This window comes from Neophocaena asiaeorientalis, unplaced genomic scaffold, assembly GCF_003031525.2.
Source record: "Neophocaena asiaeorientalis asiaeorientalis breed wild unplaced genomic scaffold, Neophocaena_asiaeorientalis_V1.1 scaffold278, whole genome shotgun sequence".
In the NCBI taxonomy this organism is placed as follows: domain Eukaryota; kingdom Metazoa; phylum Chordata; class Mammalia; order Artiodactyla; family Phocoenidae; genus Neophocaena; species Neophocaena asiaeorientalis.
This window is the reverse complement of record NW_020174431.1, coordinates 1,572,049-1,592,764: the sequence shown is the minus strand read 5'-3', so window position 1 is coordinate 1,592,764 and position 20,716 is coordinate 1,572,049. Positions and strand designations below refer to the sequence as shown.

General features: G+C 39.9%; 1 protein-coding gene across 3 annotated transcripts; it reads right to left on the bottom strand.

Annotated features, from left to right (window-relative positions):
* Positions 1–287: 287 nt before the first annotated feature.
* Positions 288–19,313, bottom strand: NET1 (neuroepithelial cell transforming 1). 3 transcript variants are annotated; one of them, XM_024756886.1, is made up of 11 exons: positions 19,048–19,313; positions 13,937–14,044; positions 13,248–13,415; positions 12,603–12,665; positions 12,175–12,271; positions 11,739–11,815; positions 10,649–10,906; positions 10,037–10,207; positions 8,851–9,037; positions 8,158–8,531; positions 288–2,436 (listed from the first exon to the last, which is right to left on the bottom strand). In XM_024756886.1, exons 1-11 carry the CDS (start codon positions 19,138–19,140, stop codon positions 2,386–2,388), a joined length of 1,647 nt encoding a protein of 548 aa, XP_024612654.1. In that variant the 5' UTR covers positions 19,141–19,313; the 3' UTR covers positions 288–2,385. The 3 variants fall into 3 exon arrangements, with proteins under 3 accessions (XP_024612654.1, XP_024612656.1, XP_024612655.1); XM_024756888.1 differs by lacking the exon at positions 288–2,436 and adding an exon at positions 6,530–7,893; XM_024756887.1 differs by lacking the exon at positions 288–2,436 and having other exon boundaries at positions 6,530–8,531; positions 19,048–19,312.
* Positions 19,314–20,716: the final 1,403 nt, after the last annotated feature.

Below are 20,716 nucleotides of genomic sequence, written 5' to 3'. Positions count from 1 at the left end.
TGGGCTTCAGTAGTTGTGGCTCATGGGCTCCAGAGTGCAGGGTCAGTAGTTGTGGCTCACAGGCTTAGTTGCTCCATGGCATGTGGGATCTTCCCAGACCAGGGCTCAAACCCGTGTCCCCTGCACTGGCAGGCGGATTCTTAACCACTGCACCACCAGGGAAGTCTGAAACTGTATGATTTTTAACAACAGAAAAAATTATTTTTAGAGCTCTAACATTTTGCTTTGATATATATATATATATAAAAAATATATATATATATTTTGAAGAGCAAATATCAATTCTCAGAGGAAACAGTTAAATCTTCTGGATTGAAACAAGGACTACGCCACTTGAAACTAAATGTGAAAACAAGAGCAAGGAGTTAAAAAAAAGAGGATGTTTGTGCCTTACAAATAAAAACCACCCAGAGGAAGACCAGGAACGAACAGGAGAGCAAATATAAGGACTAGGATATACAGCTGGCACAGACTATCACTGACCTACTTAAGGAAGACTATTATTGTTATCTAGGGTAGAAACATGACCTTTACATTTATTGTAAGACTTAGAAGAGAGGCTTATGTAGGAAATTTACAGTTCAGCCCATCTCCAATTTTCCTTTCTTCAGGTACCATTCTAGCAAGTTGCTAAGATGTTTTGAAGGTGCGTTTTAAAGGTTTCCCTTAAAGACTTAGTGTTTAGGATAATGGCCTTGTTGTTTTCGTGAAGTGGAGTACACAAAACCAAGAGATTTGATAACTTATCATGATCTAATTCTTTAGAAAGATCATTCTGGTTGCTGTATGGAGGGTGGATTGAGAGTGGCGAGGAGTGGAATGTAGGGACCAGAGTTTACTGCAGCTCACCCTGGGTGGGATTCTGAATGTGATGTGAAGTCAAGGTGACGCGGCTCAGAGAGTGAGTGGTCATGGCATGTGAGTGAATTAGAGGAATCAAGGGTGGATGGACGGTGGTGTCATCTACTGAGATGGGGGAAGGTTCAGGGTGGCGGGGGAGAGGATTAGGGATGGTCAAGCAGTGGTCCTCTTGGGTCACGTCAAATGTGAGATCTTAGATTTCCAAGTGGGCACATGGGAGAGGCTGCCATGCCAGGTGGTGAGTCTGGAGCTCACGGGAGGGGTGAGGGCTGGAGGTGTCCTTTGGGAATTGTCAGGCACTGGTGACAGTAAAGTCATGGGAACGGATCAGGTTTCCCAGGAGCATAGAAGAAGAGGTCTGGGGACCGAGCCCTGTGGCTCTCTGCCATTTCAGGTCTGGAAGAGAAGGGCCCAGAGGAGAGAAGATGTGAGGGAGGGAGGACTAGGGGAATGTGCTGGCATGGCAGCTGGAGGACGAGGGCCTTCAGGGAGGAAGGTGGTGCCTGCTCCCAGGGACCGAATCTGGAGAATTAACCCAGAGGGCGAGGCCTACCGGGGACGGGAGGGATGGTGGGTTTAAGTTGGCTCTTCTTAGAGGAAGCTGAGGGGTAAGGCACATGCTGCTCGGGGCCACATGGGCCGCAGTGCGAGCTCCAGGTGCTCAGGGCCAGCGTGAAGGGCGGACGAGGCCTGCCAGGAGGGGACCCCGGACAGCGGGAGCCATGGGGACGGACGCATATGGTCCTCGAGCTGTGCCCGCTGGTCTGCCGGGGGCGTGGGGCTGATTTTGCAGAGTGCTCGGAGCACAGCAAGAACGAAGACTCTCAGGTCCCGTGTTTGGGATGTGGCAGAGTGGGGTTGGGGAGGCACTGGAGACACCCTCTACTGGGAGCGGCTTGTGTCCTGGAGGGAGCAGGCTGGGGGGAAGGCAGGCTGGGTGGGCACCAGGCAGCAAGTTGGGCCTGTATTCAGAGGGACGAGGGAGCCACCTGATCACATAGGTTGTGGGTAACACAGCGGATGACACCAGGCGCTGGTCAAACCTGAGGGTGCGGGTCTCTAAACGCGCAGAGAAGCCGGTGTTTGAGGGGAAAGAAAGGGAGACGGAATGTCCAGTTAAGCCTCTGCTTCCTAGTTTAGGGGGGGCAGCACCCTGGTTGGAAGGCTGGGACCAACAGGCCTTGAGGCCTCAGCACAAGCAGAGAGCTCAGAGGCCAGGGCCGTGGAGCCCAGGTCAACCCACCCCCCATTTTCTAAACCAGGGAAACGGGGTCACTTCTTTTCTTCCCCTTCACTCCCAACACTTCTGCCAGCCCTGCGACACCCTCTTCCCTTTCAAACTGAAAGAGCACCTGTGGCCACCTGGGTGGGGGGACACCGACAGGCCACCCTCTGCCACCCCTTCCCTGCACCCCAGCTTTAACATCCCCCCACCCCCAGACCTCCTGAGACGGGAAGTTGTGAACACAGTGAGTGGAGTAAACAGCACCAGCAGTCCGAGCCGAGTTTCCAGCTCCATCTTTGTCACCTGCCAGCTATGAGGCCCTGGGTGATGCTTTGACTCTGAGCCTGCACCTGCATAACAAAGAAGATGGCACTCAGTCTGGGAAGTGTAAGGCATCAAGGCTGGAGAGAGCTCTGCTTTCTGGTTTCCGATTTGAGAGCAGTGTCAGCTCCTGGGAACAGAATGAAACCAGTTTCTGCAGAGCTGTGTGAAGAGGTGAACTGACCAGGGTCGTACCTGCTGCCTATTCGAACCAGACACGAACCTCTGCTGTGGTCACTACTCATAACACACTCGTTTCCAAGGTCTGCGGGAGTCCTCCAAGGCGGGTCCTCTGAACCTCCGTGGGCTGTTAGCAGAGGCGGCATCTTCAGGGGACACACACAGGCCGGCACAGGCCTTTAACCTCAGCTCTACTACACACCCGCCGGCTTATCCTGGGCGAGTCATGTGATGTTTCCAGATCTCAGATGCCTCAGCCGGTGAACAGGGGATCAGACTAAACTCTGTGTGAGGTTCCAGGCCTGACTTTATTGATTTGTCTCTCCTGGCCCCGCCCAGAGAGGGAGGGAAACAAGACCCCCACCCCTGCCCCCAGCAGCAGCTACAGAGGAATCTGAATTCCGTGGAAGGTTAGCTGAATTCTTCGAAGGTAGCTGATTTTGTCTCACCTTCTGGGCTACTCAGCAGCGCAAACATTACCAGAGACTGTAATGCTGTCTCCTCTCTTAAGGGGCAGAGATGTAGTTAACCAACTGGCCCTTGCTGGAAATTCTCAGGGTCAGGCCACATGGAGTCGCTTCACTGGGGACCTGGGAACATCTTTCTCACTGCCTCAGCTCAGGGTGGAAAACACGTTCGTGTGTCCGGGAAAGAGGGCAGGTGAAGGAAGCAGATGATGGTAGAGGGAGACACACAGGGAAAGGAAAGTAGAGGGAGGAAAAGGCTGTGTGGATTAAACCAGAATCCAGATTAGTCCGATCCTGTCGCCAAACTGTAACAGAGGACGCAAACGTTGAATTTAGGCACAAGGTTTGTGTATCTGTGAGAGGGTAGAGAGCAAATCATCTGTATTTGATAAACATTCTGCCTTTATTTTGAAAAGTGAAGACTGGGGGTTCAGAGTGGGTTAAGAGATTGAGAAGTTGGAAACATTAGGATCCTGGAATTTCATTAAGTTCTTTTTCTTTTTTAACTTCTGCTTTTTTAGTGAAAAATTTCACTTATCTTCAAAAAGATATGCAAAGAATATAATGAATTTTCATGATCTCTCATCCTGTTTAAGCAATCCTGAACTGCTGGCCAATCTGGTTTCATTTTTATCCCTAACCATGCTCCTGCCCTGCAATTTTGAAGGAAATCTCAGACCTCATACAATTTTATCGGCACAGTGGCTAAGAATCCTCCTGCCCATGCAGGAGACACAGGTTTGAGCCCTGGTCCAGAAGATCCCACATGCTGCAGAGCAACTAAGCCTGTGTGCCACAACTACTGAGTCTGCGCTCTAGAGCCCACGAGCCACAACTACTGAGCCCACGCGCCTACAGCCTGTGCTCTGCGATAAGAGAAGCCCCCACTTGCTGCAACTAGAGAAAACCTGTGTGCAGCAATGAAGATCCAACACAGCCAAATATAAATAAATTTATATAAAAAAACCCCATATCTAGGAGACTTTAAATATCCAGTCTATCCTGGATATTTCAGATTGTCTTATTTAAAAACAATTTGATTTAGGATCCAAGTAAGTCCATACATTGCAAAGGTTTGACATGTCTCTTAAGTCATAGATACCTCCATCTTTCTCTTTCAATTTTATTTTGTTGAAGAAACTGTCATTTGTCTTAATTTCCTGCAGATGCAACTCAGGCTGATTTTCTTGAGAAGACTGCTTAGGTGGTAGGGGGCACCACTGTCAGGAGGTACGCCGTGGCTGGTGGTCTTTATTAACGGCTGAAATCTAGATCCATCAATCCACCAGGGCTTACAAAATGGTGATATTCTATCATGCCTTCTTCATTGATTAGCTGGGCTACTGCTATAAAGAAAATCTTCCCTTTCTCAGCTGTTCAGTTACCCTGAGATACAGTTTGTAGAGGAAAAGGCAGAATGCATGCTTGATTTTTTTTAAGTCAGTTCTCAGAGGAGTAAGTTGGTTTCATGAGATACTCCAAAGGCGATTTAAAAGGTTGTGCTTTTTCTTACAGAATCATTTTGAAGCTATGGATTTAAACATTTATTTGTTACCCTAGTGGATGCTCCCATTGTCTCAAAGCGCGCATGCTAAATAAGATTATGTACCACCAGACCTGAGGAAACCACCATATCTGGTAAGTTCCTCAGACTTGCAGTTGGTTCTGGAGTTGCTCAAATATGCAAGCAAAACCCCAAACTCCTCTGATATAGGAAGTTCTAGACTCTAGGACTGAGGGAGATTTACTTTGCTAGGATATTCCTCTCATGGGTATTAGCTTCAATGGACAAAGGAATGCGATTCTTTCAAGGGTGTTCGCTAATGCTGATTAAGAAAAGCCCAAGTTTGCAGGTTGAGGTATCACCTACTTTGAAACCCAGGACTTCTAACCCTAACAGACAATACTACCCACCAGTTTCCCCTTTAGGGACAGGCAGGAGTTCTAATAAGGAAGAGAACTGGAGAGATGCCCCCTTTGGTCTGTATCTCAGTCATCAAGACTGACAGACGGGAGCCTTAGCCAGGCATTTGCAGATGGCTGTAAAATGGATTCAGTAACATTAGCGTTAGCCATACATATACTGTAGAAAACCAAGTACTGTGCTGGGTCTGCACGTTTACTCAAGCACTAAACATAAAGTAGAGCTAAGCCAGCACAAGAGTGGCGAGTCGCCTCCCGGATCAGCTGAGGAAATGCCAGTCTTAATAGCTTCAAGGGTGATTTAGTGACACTGGTGTCCCACTGGCTCACAGTTAATCCAGATACCTGACCTTCCCTCCCACCTGTGTGCACACATCCTAGGTTGAGCCCTCAGTTCAGAGAGACTACCCTTTGCTCAAAATATACAAACATGCTCATGGAAAGAAGTTAAAAGAAAAACTGTACTTACTTCAACTCAGACTCTGAAGAGTTTAAAGGCAAACTGAGAAGCTAATAGATATATGTCAGTACTTACTATATAGCATTTACATAATGGCTACTGGCTAGATCAGTGATTACTAAGTGCTGACCCAAGGAATGCACTGTATCAGAATCACTAGGGGGGAGTGTTTACAAATATAAATTATCAGCCTTCTACTCCCACCCCCCAGATACTGACTCAGTGAAACAGGTGTAGGAATTGGGGGAGGGGAGCTAGGGGGTGAGGCCCAGTTACCTTTATTTTTTTCAAAGTACCCCTCGTGACTCTGATGCCCAAACAGGCTTGAGAACTACTAGGCTAAATCGTCAGATGTTCTCAAATATAGATGCAATTTACGAAGAGTGTCCATTCTACACAATTATTCAGTTTCTGGGTCTTATTTTTTCCCTTGAGTGAACCCAAGGAAGCTAGAGTTTTCAGTAAAACATCATTTCATTAACAATATTAGAACTACTATTGTTTCTACAACTTGAGGCTGATCAAGGTAATTCTGGAAGAGACTGTATCTTATAACATCTCTACAAATGATTAGAAATCTTGCTGATTTTTCAGATCACAACCACTGGTATAACCTATACTACTGACTTTGAATTTCCAGAGTTAGAAACCTGAGATACCTAAGTTAAAATCTGAAAATTAATCAAATTAATGAGGATGCTTTGCTAATAGCGCTACTATTGTATCCAGAAAGTGGCCAGATGTTCAGCTGTCTTCAATTCAACTGCTATTTCTGATTATAATGTGTTGTAAATGGTTTAATAAGATTCAAAAAACTTGACCTAATTGAAGCTTTTTCTCTTACTTTTCAATGAATTTCAAAGGTGTAAGTATTTATGACTTTTTAAAGAACTTTGTGAGGCTTGCCATCACCCCCTTTGCTATACCAACGCATTCTGGCAAACGTCCCCCGAACCTCCACCAGCCAAGAAACCTTTAAGGGTGATTATGTGTGTGACTTTCTTTTTTTAATTGTATACTTCATTTATACAGAGAAATCATTTGGATGTAACTATTTACAGTCTTTTTCAATTTTCATTTCCACTGGCCAAATATAGTTCACATAATAGTCAACATTTACTTGAGCTGATCACCATTACAAATCTGCCATGACATAGGGCTTTTAGCACCCCCGCCTTAAAGACTACAATCTCATTTGAACAGAAACATTTCATAGTAGAAGATTCACCAGTCTCTTATGAATACATCTGCCAAAACTGATCTCATATGGTCAAATTTTCAACACATTTTCTTTTCAAATCCATTATTTGCAAGTATTGTAAACCAAGGCAAATACAGTTCACTTCCCTCAAGCCTTCTACAACTTACTACACACTCTCAAGTTTAGCTTTTACTATCTTTCATAAATGTCTGACACAACCAGACATTTTTTACTTTAAGACAAAACTACACTCTTTTTCCCTCTTTTTTTTTTTTAATACTTATTACCAGCCAACTTCCTTCCCTCTTGCTTTTCAGACAATATTAACTTTCCATGAAATCCTTAAGGTGGTTTTCTTTCAGTAGTCCAGAATATACTGAGTCATTTCATGTATGTTCTAACCCTGAAATACTACACTTTAAAAATTGCAATTTTCTTAACTGGCTCAAAAACAGTATGGCTTGATTTCACTTGGTAAAGTTAATATGATTTAAAAAAATACACACACACACACACACACACACACACACACACACACACATTTTTAATCAAGGAAGAAAAACACTTTAAAGACATGCCAATTTGAAAAGGCATCAAAGTAAAAAAATAAAAGCAAATACTAAAAACTACTTTACAATGAAAAAATTAAATAATTGGCAGGTTAAATCAATGAAAAATGAGGAATGTGCAGTGAAAAACAAACTAATAAAAAGCATTCCAGTTGGTAAAATGGAAAACCTATTAAGTTTTGTTTTTCCAAGGAACTTATGTTTCAACATAAATTCTGAAATATTGCAAACATATATTGCAAGTAGATCTTAGACGCTGATGTTAAAATTTCAAATTCTGCATGCAAAGTTTATCAAATAAACACTGGTAAAATCCTTGTATTTGCAAAATTTTAAGCTTTGGCCAATATTATAAATATCACAATTGGTATTAAAAAGTCATGGGGCTTCCCTGGTGGCGCAGTGGTTGAGAGTCTGCCTGCCGATGCAGGGGACACGGGTTCGTGCCCAGGTCCGGGAAGATCCCACATGCCGCGGAGCGGCTGGGCCTGTGAGCCATGGCCGCTGAGCCTGTGCGTCCGGAGCCTGTGCTCCGCAACGGGAGAGGCCACAACAGTGAGAGGCCCGCATAACGCAAAAAAGAAAAAGAAAAAAAAAAAGTCACAATGAATGCAGAATGAAGAGAAAACCCATTTCATAAGTATTTCATTTGATTAAAAATACCAGACTTACATGTTCTAGATGATCTGAGGAAAAAAAAAAAAGACTGCAGGTTAACAGTAATCTGCATATATCTTTAGCTGCCATTAAAAAAAATTAAAAAATAAAAAACCACCACCAAAACCCAACCAAAAACACAGAAAATGTGAAGACTGGTATTAAGTAACCCTGCAACGCTCCCATACTCACATTACAAGAAAGAACAACTGTACACAGTTATAAATAAAGTCTCTCCCCCGGTTACCACAGAGCTTCCTTTACACCAGTGTCTCTTTCCGCTTGCCACCGACCTGGGCTTTGTCCCTGGCTTTTCGGAGGCCAGCCTGGGCTCGGGGCGCTTTTGTGCCCTTAGCATCGTCTGCTGTGTGCACCGGGGTGCCACTTTCGGAAGCGTTTCCATCAACTTCCACCTGAGTCACGCTGGATGCCGTGGACGCCCGTCTCTGGGCCCTGGCATTGCTGGCAGGGGGGCAGTTCTCTCTGTACTCCTCGTGGGGCTCTGGCAAGCCCTGCAGCTCGGAGGGGCTGGTGGCCTGTCGGGAAGGGGCCATGGCCGCTCGGATACAATTGAACCACTGCTGCTTGTGGAACACGTCATTGGCTTGTAGAGTGTGGGACTGGCCTGGAGAGGGGTCTTGGAAGCGAACTCGAAAGATATTTTTAGCTAGAAAAAGAAAAATTAAAAAATGGAAATCAGACTTAAAAAGTATATTCTAGATAAAGTGAATATGGGTGCTGGTATTTATACAGCATGCACATGTTAGGCAGATACATTACATAGTGCCTAGATGTTACTTATTAGGTACATGTGCTGTACCTAACTGTACCTAGTTGGCAGCACAGCACCTGCCAACTCAAGGAGTGTAATAGGTATAGGATGATGGAACCCATTTCATTTTTAGTTTTTTGTGTGGGGACAGAATTCTTATAGATTAAAACTGAGTTTATGATTATTGAAACTATTTTAAAGCATGTATTTTTACCTTTATCTGAATTGCTGAAAGCCCCTCGAAAGGACCCTCCCATCCTCACATCTCCATCCTGCAGGTCTTCCAAGACCAGCTCCTGGATTGGGATTGGCTGCCGGTAAACCTGGTAGGAGTGACGCTCGTTTCGTGTAACAGGCCGAGTCAAAACCAAGATGTCTTGAAACAGGAAAATGTAGAGTTTCTGGAGAAATGAGAGAAAAAAAAATGCTTCCTAGATATGGAACTTTGTGACTTTAAGTGACTGAAATCCATTGTAAAAACAACTTGATTTGATCTTACTAATTTCATCAAATTGATTTACTAAGATCCCCCTTACAAATGACTTCATAACGATGGTGATTTTGAAGTTATGCATGTTCTCCTCAGAGAGCTTTTGTCATCACAGACTATATGCAACTTTTTTATCCGTGTGTAACATTAGATTCAGCAGCAGCTGAGCAAACGCTATGCACCACAAAGACCTGACTGTCGGTGGTAACGTGACTGGAAACACCAGGACTATACACCACAGTCTTCTAACAGGGTGAGAATTTAAAAATGTAAGCTGGTAAAAATGTTAATTGTTCTGTTTTGTCCCACATAAATTTAAGCTTTTATAGAACAATGAGGCCTCATGATAGAAATCAGAGATGAAAGATTAACTCTTTTCCAAAAAAGAACCTCAACTTACAAATTGGGCTTCTGAAAAGCACGTAATGAAATAAAAATACCATCCCATGCTTATACTTAGTTCTAGCAGGTACCTTTGTAATTAAGATTTAAAAAATAAGTTTGCTCTCATTCAATCTGCTGTAAAAATTTGTTTAGTAGTGCTAAAAACTACTTTTATTACTATAAACTCTTCAAAAAAATTTTTTGAAGGATATGCTTTTTTATTAAACATCATAAAACTAATAATTTATTTAGAAAGGAACCCCTAGCCAAACAAGTTGATTTATGCTTCAAAACTAAAAAATAAATGATTACTGATTCTCCACCCAAGACATTTAACTTATTCGGTAATGACAGAAACCAAATGTTTGCTTTACCAAAGCTGGTAACATAAAATCCAGTTACCTTCTTTCAGTATGTGATGAGTTTATTTTATAAACCTGCTTCATAATCAATGTGGAAAAAAATTAAACAGTGAGAAAAGGGCAGTAACTGCTCACTTCGTATGTTAGTGTCCAAATGCACTTACATGTCCATTTTTATTTTTCAGTTCCCCATGGCAAAGCAATACTTTGCTAGCTTCAATTCTAGGGTCCTTCTGCTTTTCATCCAGATACTCCAGCTTGTCAATATAATACTGGCATTCCGATTCACCCTTCTTCAAGTTGATATCAGAGAGAACTCCTTGTATTATCAATATCTAAAAATAATTAAAAAAAAATCAATGTAGCATTTTCAGCATATTAGTTTATCCTGTTTCCCTACAGGACTAAAATGTCACATTAAAATGATAAAATGTTAAAGCTTGAAGGGACTCTAGAAATCGGGTAATTCAGCCGTCCCTTCATTTTACAGCCTCAGCCAAATGGGTGATTTGCCCAAAGTCACACAGCTAGCTGATCGAAGAGATCAGATTAGAATCCGGTCTTCTAACTGAAATATAAATATAAAATGTGTTATGTATTACACATCTCTTTATTAGTGCAAAGTGCAGTAACATACGAGAACTTAAAATGACTACAGAAAACTTCACTGTGCTGATTCAACATGCAGACAGTGTGAGAGTATCATTGTATATCTTTCTCAGGCAAGCTAATATGTAAACTTGAAAAACGTAAGAATCACTTATTGGACTACTTACAGCTTCCTCCAGAAGCTGAACATCAGAGTGATCTTTTGGAGTGTGTCTAAGAATTTCTTTCAACAGTAAAGGGTATTTAACGAGGCGGCTTCGAGGAATATCTAGGAAGCTCCAAAGATCTAGTTTTCGACTGAAGGGAGACTCAAGACATCGCTGGAGGAAGTCTTGGACTCTTGGATCCTGTTTCTTTTGATCAAGAAGAGCTTTGGCTGCCAGCTGGTTACTGCAGTAGCCTTTGTAGGCATTCAAGCCTGGCAACTGAAGAGTAATAAGAGAAAACAAAGTATAATGAGTTCCTGTTACAATTTAGTCCATTAGTAAGACTGTGGACACAAAACAGAAAACTTATAGCTATTCTTTTTTTTAATCAAAAGCTTATTATATGATCCTTTGAGGTTTATCACAGTAGTTCAGAATCAGTTTAACATTTGAAAAACCAACATAATTTACCATAGAATACTTATAGCTATTCTTGAAAGTTTTAACAAGCTGTGAAAATTCTCCTGCAGGTGATAATGGGGGTTGGATAGTATTTCGGGCCAATCTGAGAATGCCCTTTTTCAATTTCCCTAATATGGCTAAATCCAAACAAAGACTCATGCCTCCTACTTCCCCAGCCTCAGTTACATGCTGGTCTCCTGTATTCCCAGGACACCTGAGCCCTCCTCTCTCACATTCTTCAACAGCCTTGAGACTGGTCATTTACTGCCTGTTCTCTCACTTGACTATAAATGCAGAGACCATCTTTTATCACTGAATCTCTAGTCACCCCTCCTAGAACAGTGGCTGGCATCTGGCAGGCACTCAAATGTTAACTGAGAGAATAAAACAGATAACTGATGGTATATAATGTGGGAATTCTGTCTAAGGAGGAACATATTCTTAAAACAAATGAAACTGCATCATTCATGAAATATTTTTTAAACAGAGACTATAACTTCTACAGCTATGTAAATTTGTTCAGTTTTAACGCCTTATTTATCTGATTTTAGAATCCAGTAACTGGATCAAATCAATGTGATATTGATCATAAATGACAAGTCTGGCACATCTGTATAAACCTATCTGAAGGCAACAACTTGCTACATACCCAGTTCACAAGAATGTGACCAATCTGCTCTACTGTTCCACCAGGCTTGGTTGCTTCTCCTATTCTTGCCAACAAATCTGAAGTGTAAAGAAGCAGAAATGCCAATAATAGGTTTATTTAAAAAATAATTCAGGGAGGAGAAAGATAGGGGCAGGGGATTAAGAGGTACAAACTACTGTGTATAATATAAATAAGCTACAAGGATATATTGTACAGCACAGGGTATACAGTCAATATTTTATAGTAACTTTAAATGGAGTATAATCTATAAAAAATCTTAATCACTATGCTGTACACCTGAAACTAATATAATATTTAAATTAACTATACTTCAATAAAAATTTAAAAAATATTCAGCACTAAGTTAGAAGTTTAGACTTAAAATCACTTGTTACTGCTGTTCAGAATCCTACGAAAATTAGGTAGCATATCTTACCTTCATGCAGGGGTATATAAGCGTCCAAATCACCAAATATCTGTGTGAGTTCCTCTTCTGACATAATAGACAACTTTAACATGGGGTCATGATAGGCCTGTCAGAGGGGAGAAATGTGTCACACAAAGAGATCAAGCAAATAAAACATGATGAGAGATCTGTACTTGAATGCAAGCATGACTAACTATGTAAAACTAGTGTGGATTCTATTTTATACATAAAAGAAATTAAAGTATATGTTAAGCCCAAAATAGACTTACTGATATTCATATTTGAAGAGATGCATCTAATAAACCTCATCTAAAAGAAGTATTCACCAGTAGATATTCTCTACTTTTCAACTTCTAAAGGTAAGAAAATCATCCTTTAGAATTTGTGAAATGTAATTTTTAAAAACTATGGCACATGATAGAAAGTTATTTACTGACCTTTCTTGCAAGCTTGAGATCCTCAATTAAATCCTGTTCACCTCGGGACATTTCATATATTGCCTAAAAAGAAATCCAGCAAACATCATAGATCACTCCTCCCTTTGAGAAACAAAAATTATATACAACTGATAGTTACCATTTAACTGACGTTTTGAATGGCGCTTTTTAAAGTGATTCCATCTGAAAACTAATTCAGAATGGAATCTCAAATTAGAGGATGCCGTAGGTTTCATAATTCTACCCCATCCGAGTTGTTAAACTGGATGACCATCCCCCATCTCAGGTGCTGCTCAGCATGTGTTATGAATGGCCTTCAAGTATAAAAATGCAAGTTTATCTTGCCATAGGCATTAGTTTGCTATTCTTCTGGCAAAACATATGTTTAAGAATCAGGGTCAGGGCTTCCCTGGTGGCGCAGTGGTTGAGAGTCCGCCTGCCAATGCAGGGGACACGGGTTCGTGCCCCGGTCCGGGAGGATCCCACATGCCGCGGAGCGGCTGGGCCCGTGAGCCATGGCCGCTAAGTCTCAAAAAAAAAAAAAAAAAAAAAAAAAAAAAAACAAAAAACAACAACAGAATCAGGGTCTATTTTTTTTTTTAGTTTAAGCCAGTACACATGGTCTTGCTACTGAGCATGGCACACCTCCTGACGCTTGATCTCTCTGGAGGTTAAAGACTGCTTCATGTTGATGTCTAACATCTCCGACCACAGGGCACTGCTTCTCCTTTTGGCGGGCGCCGGGACTGTAGATCTGTTGGATAACTTCTGGGCAGAAGCGGGGGATCTGTTGTCACCACGAAGGGTAAATGACTGAAAAGAAAAGAGGTGAACGAGAAGAAGGTTTGGAGGATACAGGAATTATTACTTTTTTTCTTAAAAAAAAAAAATAGAAAGACAAATTAAAAGCAAGGTGGGTAAATGACTGAAAAGAAAAGAGGTGAACGAGAAGAAGGTTTGGAGGATACAGGAATTATTACTTTTTTTCTTAAAAAAAAAAATAGAAAGACAAATTAAAAGCAAGGTTCTGAGAATTTCTCTATGCATAAAACAATCATTTATCCAAGCTTCTATCTAGCAGTATTCTAAATATTTATCAGTCAAAGTTCTCTCTGGGAATAAAAATTATCAAAGATCTTGCTTTGATATAAGATACAAACTAATATAATGAGGTTATATAAATATTGTTCTGGCAACAATATGCCTTACCAGCACATTCCAAAAAAGGAAAGTTATGTTTAAGTATAATAGTAAAAACATGTTTGTATGACTCAAAGAAAATGCAAATTTTAGGCTTCTATAAAAAGTCCCCTCACTACATTACTTGTCCCTACCTGTATGGTTTGACCAAATCGTCTGACGGCTCCATTTCTTACAGGAGAAATTAAATTTGCCAAGGATGTGACCCGAGCTAGAGGCCGAACTCTTTTATTGCTTGGCTCCTGTGAAAACAAAAACAAGTTATACTAAATGTGTGTTTAGGTGTAATGATTTCAAACAAGTTTGGACAAAGTTAAGCCCTCTCAAAAACCAGATATTTGTACAGTATAAAATGCAGAAACATGGAACTCTGAAAATGAATGTTGTTTTTCATTGTTGAAATACAAAGAACACTAATGAATAACAGTAATTTATTAAATAATAAATGGTGTAAGAAAGGCCAGTCAAATATCTGAACATCACTCTGAGAACATAACATACTATCATTAAACAGAAAAAAACCCAAAATTAAAACAAACAATTAGATTCTAAAAACCTTTAGAAGCTTTTAGCTTAATATAGAGAGTAACTTTTAAAAAACACCTCCTTATTTAGAAAAATTTCAAACATACACAAAAGGGGAGAATAGCATAATGGACCTCATGTACTTATCACTCAGCTTCAGCGGTTTTTAGTGTAACAATTTGTTTCATCTCTGCCTCTACTGAAATATTTTAAAGCAAATGCCAGACATTCTATTATTTTACTCCTGAATACTTCAGTTAGAGAATAGCTTTTAAATGAACACATCTGACATTGGAATGGGTCAGCTCTAAAGGCAGTGAGGTAGGTCCCTGTTGTGGAGGTATTCTAGCACAGTTAGGACAGTGGTTAAGAGGACAATCCGCCTCTGGAATTAGACTGACTGGGCCCAAATCCTGGTTTGGACACTTGATATGAAACATCCTCGGTCCCAGTTTTCTCATCTGTAAAATGGGGTTAATATTAGAACTTCTCTTATAAAGGTGTTATGAAGATTAAGGTATGTTTAAAGGGCTCAGAACAGTTCTTGGAGCATACTAAGTTTTACCCATTACTAACATTCTTTCTTAGGAATATTTCCACTTACTATGTAAATGTTGGTATTTATAAATAATTAGATCCTCTTTCATACATTTAATTAACTTCAAGGAAAAATATATACAAATTCAGAGGACATATTATTTTACATATATTGTTTTTAAAATAATAATAGTATAGCAAACATCATTTATCATTCAAAGACCTCAAAATTTTACAAATTTTTTTATTACTCTAATTTTACTGCTAGGAAAATGGAGGCATACCATTAGGTGACTCACACAGCTATTGAGATAAAGAAGGCCAGATCACAGAACAGGCCTATCCTTTATGATGTCTATGGAGCATAATTATTTGTTTATATTTGGTGCCTTTGACAATTGTGGCATACTTGACAAAATAATTTTAATGAGACTTCAGAAGGATATACGATAAAAAATTATATAAAAATTACCACTTAAAAATGACAGATAAAAAAATTTTTTTCCTAAGAATTATTTGATATGACCAATCAAAGAATTGACTGGTCATAAAAAAGAGATGAGAAAAGTGAGTAAAAATAATTCCCTAAGAATAATTTAAAAGTAAAGTGGCAGAAAGGGTTAAAATCCTCTGGAAAGAAACTTAAATGATTTGAATATTCAAAGAAGCAGTTAGACTTATTAAAGCTCCTAAAGGTATATACACATATGAGGAGGGAATATGACCCACTAAGGTAAGAAGACTTTGTGGACAACCAACAGAGTTCAGGCCCCTGAGTCCTTAAGAGGTGGGGCTGTAGACCAACCCTCCCCCGCCAAAATAATTAACTCCAAAGTAAAACTATGACTATAAAGCCACTAATGTGCCAATGTTAAATGAACCGAAAAAGAAGGCTCCAGGATATGTAGTAAAATGACACACTGTGTGGCCAAGGCCATGTGTGGATGCCTTTACCAGACCCATCTGTGCGAGACTGAAGCGACACATGCATGGGCAGAAGGCGGCAGAAGGCATTCCTTTCTCTTGAGTAAAGACAGGACAAAGACACTTCTGTTTGAATGGGGATATAATTACCTCACAAAGTAAGATATGCCAACGCCAACTAGAAACAAAGCAGTTGTCAGAAAGTTCTGTTCCATAGTTTGGAAAGAGGTTAATTCCTCTTCCTTGTTTAGATCATAACCCATTTGACTTCCTAGTAAATCATAAAATATTTAATTTCAATTTAAAAGTCTTTGGAAAGGTGCTCTTCCCAGTGAATTTGAAAGGAAACGTTAGTTTAGCTGGAAGGAAAAGAATTTTTGATATCTAATTTAATACATAAAATCAAAAAATTCTTATCTTTGGATCAGTACAACTATTAATTTCCTGGTAATTTAAAACTGTGATATTTAAAATAAAAACTACAGAATTTAGATTTAGATAATTAAGTGTAAACATATCTAAAGCACCTTTCTGAAACTAAAACTCTGAAATGTGGATTTTGTCTCTTTAGTGTGTCAGGATATAATGCTAATAAGCAGTATTTTGTTATTAAATATATTCCACAGTCCTTTAGAAACCCACCTATAATCTCACTTCTTCACAAAGAGTAACTTAGTCTCAGGGCTGTATCTAATCTAAAACGTCTGGTAAGAGCGCCTGGCTAGCTCAGTCAGTACAGCATGATACTCTTAAATCTCTCTGTACCAAAGTAGTGCTGAATCAGGAAGTATATGGGGGAGGGGGTGGGGTGGGAGGACACCTTGTACTTTTCACACAGGCTTTTAAGATCCAAAAGTAACTTTCCTGCCTTACTAAAAGTTCATATGTGATGAATGTTTGGCAGACAAAACACAAACTTTTAGCATATATATTTACTTCAAAAGTATGAAGAATTTTAATGAATAAAATAACTCAAAAAGTGTGACTGAAATGTAAAGGCATAATACTGAATATGGCTCACGAATTCCAGGATAAATACATTATTTGAAAAAAATCATACAGACAACTTTTGTGGAAAAGTGTTATGAACTACGCATTCATAGGTCACCTATAGGGTAGGGACAAAAAATTGTCTCTTCATAGATTAGAATTTGGTTCATGTGAGCTACAACCAAAAGCAGTTTTTCTTTAGAGGTCTAGACGAGCCACTTTATTTTGGTTTGGTGTTTTGAGAGCTGGGATTCCGCCCACCTCTGCCCCTTTGCAGACACAATGCAGGTACAGGGTTTGGAGGTAAAGAAGGAAGAGAGGAGTAGGACTCTACCTATCTTACCATCACCCAGAATAAGGTTTTCATAATGGTTTTGCTGCCGTGGTTGTTTATTTTTGTTTTGGAGCATTGTTAACAGCATTATGGTAAATACAAGAAGCTTAAAGAACGAGTACAGATACTGAAACTACACACCCTCCTCAAAAGACAATCTGAAAACTTACGGGAATAGATAAAGAACACCAACAAGTTTTACATACTCAAGGAACTTTTTCTACTGTAGGCAACCTTTCACCAGGGCTAGAGTTCACTTTACGAACTGTAATATTCATTTATGTTGTTTACTTAGGTTACCTTTTAACCACACTATCTAGTTTAGCCAGGCAATCACATGCGTTGTTATAGGGAATCTGACTTGAGACGAGTTTTTAATCAATCTATTTATTTTACTAATCCAGTTGTAGTCAGATTTTATGCCTTAAAATATTTTCTGGATATCTATAAACAGAAAATTGTTAACATCAATTTCAAGTCTTTTACTGGAATGTACCTTGCACATAAAAGCAACAACATGGAAAAATTCTGTTGTGAACCCGGTTTTTTTGTAAAACGTTTTTTTTCTCCTAATGATGTCACATAAGAGAATACATTCCAGGAGGGTCTCTTCTAGAGTCAACCAAATCAAGACACACAAAAAAACATGTGTCTGGGTTTACTCATTTGGGTTACTAGATAAATAATTTTCTCCTCTACCTGGCAAGAACTTTAAGAAGAATGAAAAGAAAAAGTTATTTATAAATAGATAAAGATGAGTTATCTCACAGGATGTCTTCCCTTTCCTCTTAGTAATAGAAATAGTCAAATTTAGTTATTTATTTAAGGCTGTGTTGCTAAAAACCTGACAACATTCCTGGTGTTTTTAATCTTTGGAATAAAGGTGTGCCAGAACATGGCCGGTGTCTGATACCAAACAAAAAGACTAGTTCAAAAGACTAGTTCAGTTTTAGTATTTACACTGATGACCACTTTTGAGAAAACAGAAACATATAAACAAAACCAAACAAATAGAAAAACAAAGACAAATCACACCAAATAAAAGTATACCTTTGAAAGACGGCAGCTATTCTAACTACCAAAAGGTGTGCGTATGTATGATACACAGCTATACTGAGATATACAACACATTGCACATATTTAAAATGTATAATTAGATAATTTTGATATATGTATACAACCACAAAACCATCTCCCCAATGAAGATAAGAAGTATAATAATATAGTATAACCATGGAGTGTATATATATTGTGCTGTGCTATATAAATAGAATGCCCACACAGTATTAAGTCAACTATCAAAATTAAATAAAATGGCATAAAAATCACTTATTTTGATAAATGTTCATAAAGACTTTAAAAAAGTACGACTTACGTAATTAAAGCAAGGAGGGCAGAAGCACCTAAATAATGGTTTGTTGGCTTAAATATTTTAACACATTTTGCTTTCTTAAGAACAAAAGTCACACACAATGAACTTATTAGACATGGAAAGAAAAATGAACACTAGGTCAGATGGCATTTTGTTCACTAGCACTAACTTGCAAGGAAGGGATTCTTATTTTCCTCTTACTCCACAAAGCAGTTCTTAAGACTTACTAGGTAATATAAATAAATGCAGGTCAAAACCCCCCCAAAACCAAAAAACCTCAACCAAACAGAAAACTGTATTAAGCATCAGAAATGTGACCAATTTAACCAAACTGAACAGCATATACATTTAAAATGTTTTTCTTTTGTATAAAAGTTTGTGTACACTCAAGCTACGCTATGCATAAATGTTCCTAAACACATTTCAAACCTGTATGTAAATCAAAGTCATACATTTTAATACTCAGTGAGATCAAAAGTTTAACAATATACTGTTAATAAACTGTTAAACATCGAATAAGTTTCGTGGAGTTAGAAACCTTCCTTTGGCTTTTCAAGTCTCACCTCCTGCTCTCTGAAGGACTGGTTGTTCACATCGAGGACTCGTATAGTCCTTTTAATAGGTAGGAGACCTCCGACCTCATCGTGCGCCACCATGCTTTCCGAGTACCCTCACGCCCCCAGCCCGAGTCCTCCCGGAGTCGGCAGCCTGCAGGGAAGTTCCCGGCTCGGCCCGGCTCGGCTCAGCTCGGCTGGGCGCTCAGCTGCCCCGCGCAGCCATCACCCAGCGTCTCCGGCGTAGCGGCTTCTGCGGGCGCTCGAGACGCCAGCAGCACTCCAGGCTCTGTGGGCGGGGCCGGCTGGGCCGGGTCTAGTGGGCGGGCACCCGAGGGGCACGTGACAGCCCTTAACTGACAGCGGGGCACACCTAGGCCTCTCCGCTTTCTCTGCCAGAGAAAGCTCTTTATCAAGAGGTTTGGAATTTCTATAGTGAGACCAGAGGGGAAAAGGAAACTGGGTTACTGTAAGGCTTTTCCTGATTTAAAAAGCATTCCCAAAGACAAATGAATTGCGTATCTAGGTTACCTTTCTTAGTACTTAGCTGCACACAGGGATACTTTTTCTATAAAACCCTATTTCCTAGAAAATAATTTAGAACGGACTTGACAACTTTAAGAAAATTGTAATTCAGAGTTAAAAAATGTATATACTAAAGAAAAGCCTAATTATCCAGGGGCCTTGCTTTTATATTACGTAAGTGCAATTTCTAGTCCAAAGCCTTGCATCTATGAAGCAACCCTACTTCTGTTGGTTTGGTAGGCCTGCAACAAAGCAGAGTTTCTTCTTTAACAGTAAGTACTGTATTCTATTTCGAAAAGTAGGATTTCCTCTTAACCATATGCTACTATGAATGATATGATGCTGATAATTTGCAAAAACGTTTCTATTAGGATTTATTAGGGTCAGAGATATCTGAGAAATCTATGTAAAAGGCACTATTCTAGACGCTATGGGTGATAGAAAAAACTAGGTTTCATATACGCTCCTAAAGCGCTAACAGACCATTGTGTAAAGCTAGGCCACACGAAGAGATAAGTAATGCAAGACAGCTTTTGACAAGTCCAAAATAAGCTGTACAGCTAGCAAGGAGTTCAGGAGAAGAAACCAATTCTGGCAGATGAGATGAGGGTGGCAAAGACACTAGGGAAGAGGCTGTAACATGTTGTTTCAGTACCTTGAAGGCCATGTTATTTTTTTCAAAGGTCTGAGCAAGGGAAAAGTGCAAGGCTTTCCCAAAGGAGCATGAAAAGCAAACTCACAGCCTGACGTCTCAGGCTGTGGGTAAAGACAGATGAACAGAGGGTTTTACTGAGCACGTGAGAGAGATAATGAGAGGTATGTTGTAAGGTGGTGTTTAAGATGGCTTGAAAGATGGCTGGAACCATAATGCAAAAATCACAGTCAGGGACCAAGAACTTTGCCTAAGGTAGGACCAGTGGGAAAGGAAAAGGATATATGCAAGAAGTCAAAGATGCCAACAACTGTAAAGTTAGGAAGGGTAACTGTTAATGCAAATAAAGAAATACGGAGGAATAAGCTTTGAAAGAAAATTCTGGGTTTCATTTTAGATATACTGAGTCTTGGGTGGTGGAAAAACATGCAAATAAAACTTGAGCTAGAACCTGGAAATGTTGGACAAGGACTTGAAGAGGTCAGAGGGTGGATTTAGACT